Source organism: Megascapheus bottae, unplaced genomic scaffold (assembly GCF_031878675.1).
Source record: "Megascapheus bottae isolate mThoBot1 unplaced genomic scaffold, mThoBot2.hap1 HAP1_SCAFFOLD_40, whole genome shotgun sequence".
Taxonomy (NCBI): Eukaryota; Metazoa; Chordata; class Mammalia; order Rodentia; family Geomyidae; genus Megascapheus; species Megascapheus bottae.
Window position 1 is genome coordinate 3,236,535 of NW_028327715.1, and position 9,150 is coordinate 3,245,684.

Consider the following 9,150-nt stretch of genomic DNA (forward strand, 5'->3'; position numbering starts at 1 on the left):
TCTAGCCTTGAGAAAGTCCAAGGACAATGCTTAGGCCCTGAGTTCAAGCCCCAGGACAGGCAAAAGAAAAAAAAGAAGAAGAAAAAAGAAAGACATGATCTGTTGTGTTTGGCTCAGTTAGTAGAGCATTAGCCAGTGAGTAAAAGTATCAGGTACTGAGTTAAAGTCCAGGTGTCATATCTCCAGTCCCAATAACCCCCCCCCAAAAAAAGAAAGGAAGCAAAGAAAAAGAAAAAAAGGTGGCCACAAGTGACCAAGCCATGATGTTTGAGGTGTGGCTCAGTTGGTAGAGTGCTAGCCAGTGACCAAAAGTGTCAGGTGTGGAGAAGTCCCAGTTGCAGCCCCACCCAACAAAGGACATAATCCTGGCTGGTGGAGGAGCCTGTCCTCGGAAAGGCTGTCCATACTGCAACAGGCATTTTATGAAAGCAGAAGGCTTAGGAACCCAAGCCTCCTTACAATGATTTTATATTTCTTCAAAAATTCATGGTATGAGTGTGCCAACTTATCTGACAGCTCTGAAATCAAAGGTAGGAAACCACAGCTCACACTCAACTTCTTAACTACCACAACCCAAAGGTAGATTGCATTAAATTTCCCTGAAAATCCTCATTATTCATTGTTCTGTTGCTACCCTCACCCTGCCAAAAAGAACAATGTGAGGGAGGAAAATATCTGCTGCAATCACAGCTTTTTGAAGATTCTTTTTTCCTGAATGATACAAAGAAAGTGACAAATGTATCTTTCCTTTCCTAATGGGATAAGTTCATTGAATATATTAATATAATAATTTTAATATATTAATATATATTAATGAAGATAAATCCACTCAGTGTGTTCTTTTTATGTAAATACTCTAAGCATATCCTCAATTTTGATATATATTGTTTATAAAATATAATACTTTGAGGGAAATAGTTTGGACCTTTATGGTTATCACTTTTTAACAATATAAGCAGTTTAATTTCCAGGATAATTACCATGTAATTTATCCAATAATTTTAAATAACTTATTGCTTTAAAAGCTAGTTCTGCTTTAGGGAAAATTTGCAATTTGCTGAAAAAAATATTCGTAGTGCCATGCTGGGTTCATTTACCTCATTTCTGCCCACTACATAAAGCAGACTATTAAAATGTTCTGGAATTTATAACTGTTTCTTGATATAATATTCAAAATTGTGTCTCATCTCACTAAGCCTTCAACATAGCTGCAAAATGTTTTAAAGGCCTTTTCCTAAAATAATATGGTAGTCAAAACTACAGTAATAGATAACAGATTTCCTAGTTCACAGGATTCATGCAGCAGGTTTAAATTTGTATATATGTGTGTATGTGTGTGTGTGAGTGTGTGTGTGTGTGTGTGAGTGTGTGTGTGTGTGTGTGTGTGTGTGTGTATGTGAGTCCTGGGACTTGAACTTGGGGCATGGGTACTGTCACTTAGCTTTTTCCACTCAAGGCTGCTGTGACCTAAGCCACAGCTCCACTTCAAGCATTTTGCTCGTTACTTGGAGATAAGTGGCTCCAGGGCTTTCCTGCTTGGGCTAGCTTCAAATCTTAATCCTCAGATCTCAGCCCACTGGGTAGGTAGTTAAGATTACTGGTGTGAACCACTGGCAATCACCTTTTTTTTGCCAGTCCTGGGCTTGAGCTCAGGGCCTGAACACTGTCCTTGGACTTTCTCAAGGCTAGAGCTCTACCACTTGAGCTTCAGCATCACTTCCGGCTTTTTTCTATGTATGTAGTACTAAGAAATTTAACCTGGGTCTTTGTACATGTTAAGCAAGCACTCTACCACTAGGCCAAACTCCTGGCCCTAATCACCTTTATTAACTTGGCCTGTGTATGTATGTTTGCATGTGTGCAAGCTAAATGTTGAATTTATGTCCATCTATTAATTGATTCATTTCTGCCCCATTTATCTGTCCATCCTGTTTACCCACATAACCTTGTGATTCTCAAAGCTTCTGTTTCTTAGCCCAGAAATAGCTCACATTCACTATTTATAAATAATTGCTGGATCCAAACTGTTTGGGGAAAAGTCACTTGCATTTTTCTATGTTTGTTCTTTGTTATTGTTTGCTTTGTTTTGTGCTGGCTGTGGGACTTTAACTTGGGGCCTTGACATTGTCACTTAGCTTTGTCTATCAATGCTGGCACTCTACCACTTGAGCCATAGCTTCACTTCTGGATTTTTGGTGGTTAATTGGAGATAAGAACCTCACAGACTTCCCTGTCTAGGCTCCCTTCAGTGATCCTCCGATCTCAGTCTCTTGAGTAGCTAGGATTATGGGTATGAGTTACCAGGCTCTGCAGTTGTTTTAATATTTCAAAGTGGGGTGGAGACAAAGAGACTTGAGGTGAGAAGGCCTTAAACTCCACTAGCTACAGGAAGCAAAAAGCCGGTGTCCTCCTCAACAAACCTCATCTCTTTTCCGTTCCCTGTTCCACAGTCTGGGGTCTCTCTCCATTTCCTTTAGAACTCTGTCCTTTCCCTAGTTAACTTGTTATTCAAGGTTTGTCTATTAGATAACTGAACATAATATAAGTGGGAAGTACATCAACTAGTCTGTGACGGTGTTTTCCTTGATATTTCTCCCTGGAGGCTTGGAGCATCACCTACCACAGCTGGCTGACTTTCGTGCTGTTGATTTGGTCATGTACTCTTTGGATGATTCGAAACAGAAGAAAATATGCCATGATCAGCTCCCCATTTATGGTTGTTTATAGAAATCTGCTGTTGGTGTTACAGTATATATGGAGTTTTGAACTTCCTGAAATTAAAAAGGTACCTGGATTTCTAGAAAAGAAAGAACCAGGAGAACTTGCCTCAAAGGTATGTTGTTAGAAAAACAAGAAACCTAGAGACAAACAGAAAAACCGTAACAATAACCAAAAAAAAGTAATCATCATCATAATCTTATCCAGGGAAACTTTGAAAGACTAGGTTCTAAATACATATTGATTTTCACAAATGAACAGATGTGAGGCTGTGAGGAATAATTCATATTGCTCAAATGTCTCTTTCATCTAAGCATGGATGTGTATTATACCATGCTTTTGACTTTTACTAAAAATGGTAATTCTTTACTCTCAAAGAATTATAGCATGAATTATTTTTATACTAGTGTACAATGGTATAGTTCAAAATAGTTTAGTAGCAATTAGATGTGTAAATTGCAATGTCAACAAATGTAGAAAAATGAATAGAAATAGAAATTTTAGTTTGCCAGTCCTGGAGCTTGAACTCAGGGCCTGAGCACAAGGCTAGAGCTCTGCCACTCAAGCCACAACTCCACTTCCTGCCTTTTTCTATGTATGTGGTACCAAGGAATCAAACTCAGGGCTTTGTGCATGCTAGGCAAGAACTCTACAATTAGTCCAAAGTCTCAGCCCAAAATAGAATTCTTTTTTTTTTGTGGGTAGTGGGGCTTGAACTTGTCTTGAGTGCTGTCCTTGAGCTCTTCAGCTCAAGGTTACCACCCTACCCCTGGGCCTGGGCTTTGTCCCTGAGCTCTTTAGCTCAAGGCTACCACCCTGACCTTGAGCCCCACTTCTCATTTTCTAGAGGTTAATTGGAGATAAGAGTCTCGGGTCCTTTTGTGCCCAGGCTGGCTTTGAATTGTGATCCTCAGATCTCAGCCTCCTGAGTAGCTAGGATTACAGGCATGAGCCACCACGTCCAGCTCCAAAATAGAATTTTTTAAAATACGATGTAAAATATACCAAGGGATTATTGGTTGATTGTCAATTTATTTATGAATTTGATTATAAGTTTGTTTATTAGTAAATTTTTATTATGGATATTTTGAAATGGATATGAAATATCAGCATTGCCCCTAAGTATATGCTAAAAAATATCAGAGAAATTATGATAGCTTTATTTTTGTGCTAACAAAATCATAATCATTCCATTGCTCGTTCATTTTATTAAGATATTTTAAAATTTTTATTTGAGAAGATTGTGTCCTAACTTACTGCCTGTTTAGTTAGCAAAGTGATATATTTTAAATGCATATTTGATTTTTGTACATGATTTTTCTTTAAGACAATCAAAGCAATCTAATATGCAAAAGGAAAAAGCTTCAAACATTCTCCCCACCAGTGATAGAGAAGAAATTTAGTGAGAAAAATAGAGACACTCATTACCATCACTGAAATTAATTTTTTCTGGGAGCAACAATTCCATCCTATATGGTGGGATACTTAGTACTACACCATAGGTTATATAAAGGAGGGCTATTGAGAAAAAAATCCTAGCAGGTGGCTCTCTGTGCTGTTTTTGTGGACTGTGAAAATGCTATCATTCATTCATCATAAACCCCACTTTCTTTCTGAGCTAAACTCCATGCCAAAACTCCCTCATAACACTATTGCTCACAAGTGCCTATCAAGGTCTTTTCTTTCACTCTCCCTCTCTTTCCCTTAAATGCAGTGGGAACAAGCTCCCACTCATATTCAACTAGTATATCTTTTTCCATAAGGAAAAAACTTAAAGAAATTCAAATTTTGTCTTCCTTGGTTGTGTGAACTTTAACATGATCCAGAGTATCAGATGTTAACAAATGGGCGCCAGCAGAAGGTATCCCTACTACACTGTTGGTGGGGGTGTAAACTGGTTCAACCACTATGGAAAGCAGTATGGCGATTCGTCAGAAGACTAAACATAGAGCTCTCCTATGACCCAGTAATCCCACACCTTGGCATTTACCCAAAAGCCCAGAAACAAGGACATATTAAAGCCACTAACACAACGATGTTCACTGCAGCACTGTTTACCACAGCAAAGATAATGGAACCAACCCAGATGCCCCTCAGTAGATGATTGGATCAACAAGATGTGGTACTTTTACACAATGGAATTCTATGCAGCCATCAGAAAAAAATGACATTGCCCCACTTGTAAGGAAATGGAAAGACTTGGGAAAAAATCATATTAAGCAAAGTAAGCCAGACCCAAAGGAACACAGGTTCAATGGTTTCCCTCATTTTTAATAATTAGTACACATCTAAGACTCTCCTAGCAGAGGATTACAATAGCTCAAAACCTAGGTACATAAGGTCATATAGGATGAGACTAAGTGAAAGGAACTCTAGGATATGGAAACAAGAGCTTTATCTCGTGTGATTGTTGTTCTCAATGTAATATGCTATTTCTCTTCTCTTTTGTTGCCCTTTGGTTAATCTCATATTGTTACTGTATCTGACTTTGCTACCTCATATATTGTTTTTTAATATTTTTATTGTAATTACTAAAAGGGTTACATGATATTTGCCAGATAGAAGGTGCATTAATTCACATACATTGATACCCTTTCACATGTCTTGGTCCCATTATCCTTCCCCCACCCTCCCCACCCGTCTTGGTTTTCCCCCCTTCCCTATCAAATTTCAAATAACCAAATACAAATAAATTCAATATATCAGATAACAAAGTGAGGAAAAGGAGATGGGATAAACAACAGTGAAAATTCATGATAGAAACCAGGCGCCAATGAGGAACCACTGTACTAATAGCTTCTCAGGGGCTAAGATGTGGAGACTGAGGTTCCAAGCCGTCTCCAGAAGAAAAGTTCCTGACACTCAAAGGTCAAAAGTAGAAGAGTGGCTGAAGTGATAGAGTACCAACCTGGAGCCAAGAAGCTCAAGGACATTGCCCAAAACCAGAATGTAAGCCTCACAACTGGCACCAGGAAAGAATACAAACATTAACAATTTTATATCTGTCTTCCAAGCTCCATTGGAGGCATAAATAGGAGCATCCCAGTCCAGAGGTCAGTGTGGATGAGGGGACATGAAGGGACAGGTGTCAAGGAATATCATAGGGCCTACAAATGACATCACCTTTCCAAGCTGAAATACAGTGTCCCCTAACCCACTGCTGATAGCCACACACTTGGATGAAATCAAATTTTCCTAACTCCATCAGACAGACAGGATTCAGCCAGGCCTCAATCTCAGGGCCCTGTGAGGACGGTCTTGTGGTTGTAGACTGAGAGACTCTGTCAGTGGCCAGAACATACTGGGCTGAGCCTCAGTGCTTTTCTGTTTGCAGCTTGGGACGTGGTGGAGTTTAGCCCTGAGGCCTGTCCACCGGGCATCCCATAGAATCTTACATGACTCCTCTCCTTACCATTGCCCTGTTCTATCTCTTTGAAGTCACCAGCTTAGGACATTGGAAATTGTGGTTAAAGGGATACAGGACTGGGCACCAGGAGGCACAGAGCCCATCTGTATCTCCTCTAAGGTGGTGTGGCTGCTGCACCCAGGGCTACCTGGGGAGAGTAGTATTGAACAGTGGCTGAAACTCTGAATGGATGAGGTCATGCTCAGGACTAGCAAGTGGTGAGAAAAGGGGTCATCTGGGGAGGGTGTGTCAGAAGGAAGGGCTCAACTGAAGGGCCCTGCACAGATGACCTCACTTCCTTCACAGTGGAACTTAGAACCTTGGTATCCCGGCAGCCACAGTCAACACAAGCCCCCAACTGCTCACTTGTGTGGCTAACAGACATTCAGGAGATGTTTGCCAGATTTTTCTCAAATGGCAGAGGCTCGGGCCTCATGGAAGAGCACAGAGGGTGCCTGGCCCACGTCTGTCCAAACAAGGCCAGGCCTGGCCATGGACACTTCTGGAGATGCTGTTACTGGACCCAACAGGTGACATGGGGAGGTTCAGGGCAGTGAGAGTCCGGGTAGCTGAACATATGTAAATTTCCTGGTCATTAACGGCTCTCCTCTCCCTATGTGTGTGTGTGTGTCTGTGCTTGTGTGTATGTGTGGTTAATAATTCTTTAAGTAATTCACCTGACCCTATGTTCGCATGTTCCACGTGCCTTTTTCTTTTAGCATAGAGCTGTTAAGTATGCTTTGTCAATAGTCATGTGCATGCGTAATAAATGAATGACAAACAAAAATTAGAGATGTGTACTCATATTCGTTGACTCTCTGGCTAATCCACACTCGTGTAAACATGTGATGACACACTACTCAGAATGAAACATAAGGAGTATGCTTGCTCTCAAAAGGGAAGGCCAGGTGAAAGTCATCCTAAGGGAACACAAACATTGCCAGGGGCTAAGTTCTTTTGGCTAGAGTCCCTCAGCTTTCCTGTCTCAGGTTAGTACTATACCGCATGAGACACACGTTCCTATGGTACCACGTAGATACTTGGACCTTTAACTCTCACAGAATTTCCTCCATAGGCTGCCTTTGAATCTCCTTGACATCTCAGACTCCAGAGTAGCTAGAGTGCAGGCATAAGCCGCTATCACTGAGCCTGTTACTTTCTTTTTTTTAAATTAATTTATTTATTATACATTCATTCATTTACTTACTTATCCTGACACCCAAAGTACGTATTTTTATATTTTTATTGTAATTAATAAAAGGGTTACATGATATTTGCCAGATAGAAGGTGCATTAATTCACATACATTGATACCCTTTCACATGTCTAGGTACCCACTACCCTCCCCCCCCGTATTGGTTTTCTCCCTTTCCCTATCAAATTTCAAATAACCAAATACAAATATATTCAATATATCAGAAAACAAAGTGAGATACTTTAACAATATGAGATACCCAAGGGACAGCAAAGGAGATGAGAGATAACAGAGTACATTAAGGACAACAATCATTCATTATATGAGCGTGTTTCTTTCATCTTAGAAAAGGAATGAATCAAAGCAAGGCAGGACAGATGATTTTTGGATTGTTAGTTTGCTTGTTTTTGTTATGCATTGAACTCGAGACCTTATTCTTAAGATAGACAACCCCATGAGCCTGTAAACCTTAATCACTGTTCTTTTTTCAATAAGTGGACTCCTCGTTAGTACATGATTGAGTATGGAGGACACTCAATGGGATAGGAGTACCTTGCTCCAATCCTCCTTATGAATGGTGGTCATCCCATAGGCATGAGGTTCAAGAGACCCGTGTTCACCCACCCACACAGGACTGCAGCCTCTCAGAAAATGTCACTGGAATTGCAGAGAACATACACTGGACTTACAACACATGGTATTCCATTTAAATGCACAGGGCCGGGAATGTGCCCTAGGGGTAGAATGCTTGCCAGGCATGCACAAATCCCTAGGTTCAACTCCACAGTACAACAGAAACAGGAAAACCTGCAAAGAGGTGCTGAGAAACAAGAGGTAGAGCCTTGGCCAGAATCTCTAGGAAACACTTAACCCCAAATAACTACTCCAAAAAAGCAGGCAGTGACCCTGTGGCTAAAATGCTAGAGCTCTAGCCATAGGAAAAAGTAAAGTTTAAGGACAGCTCCCAAGCATGTATTTAAAGATATCCAGACTGGTAAAAGAAAAGTAAAATTAGATTTGGCAATTCAGTCTAGGCTTCTGACAATTACTTACATATAGCCATAGAAGAGAGAGATGCACAAATATATAAGTATATATAAGTGTGTGTGTGTGTGTGTGTGTGTGTGTGTGTGTGAGTGTTCTCAAGAAACTCAAGGGTATGATGTAACATAGTGGAGATAGAAAGCAGCTGCTCTATGTAGTCAGAGTTCCAGCATCCCTAGATCTAATGACTCTCCTCAGTGTGTAGGTCTTCCACTGTTAAAGAAGCTTCATTCTTGGACAGATGTTCTATATCTGATGATGTCCTGTAATGCTGACTTCTATGCAGTCCAATAATTGCTAGAAAAGTGATTTCACTGCAGAAAATGGACAAACATATTTCTGAATTCAAATAATGCCAATGGGGCTAATAGGCCTCAAAGGAGTATGTCACCAGATGACCATGAAACTCACATTCAAGAAGCTGCACACAGAACATTCTCCAACAATGATCCACTGTTAGGATACACAAATAGCCTAAAAGAATACCAAACATGCACATCATTCCTCATATCTGGCTGAATGTGGGGTTTCTATGAGGTTACACCATAAAATAGACTTCTGATTCAAACCAGTAGAAAGAGATAATGAAGGACACTGCATATTAATGAAGGGAATGATCTAAGGGGAAAACACCCAAGAAGAGGTAAATATTGATGCACAAACCAATGAATCAACTATTGTACTTTAAAACAGTGTCCTGAGGCTACCCAAAGACGATGGATCCGTTCAACAATCGATGTTAACAATCTACTCTCAGCAAAGTAAATGTTAACCCAACTAAATCATC

General features: G+C 40.2%; 1 protein-coding gene across 1 annotated transcript in view; it reads left to right on the forward strand.

Annotated features, from left to right (window-relative positions):
• Nucleotides 1–4,480, forward strand: part of LOC150039353 (piezo-type mechanosensitive ion channel component 2-like) — a 104,983-nt gene extending 100,503 nt beyond the window's left edge. Inside the window, exons 11-12 of the mRNA XM_090327828.1 lie at nucleotides 2,603–2,833; nucleotides 4,433–4,480. Of these exons, the coding sequence (XP_090183954.1) occupies nucleotides 2,603–2,833; nucleotides 4,433–4,480 (279 nt within the window). The remainder of the gene's footprint in view (nucleotides 1–2,602; nucleotides 2,834–4,432) is intronic.
• The last annotated feature ends 4,670 nt before the right edge of the window (nucleotides 4,481–9,150 follow it).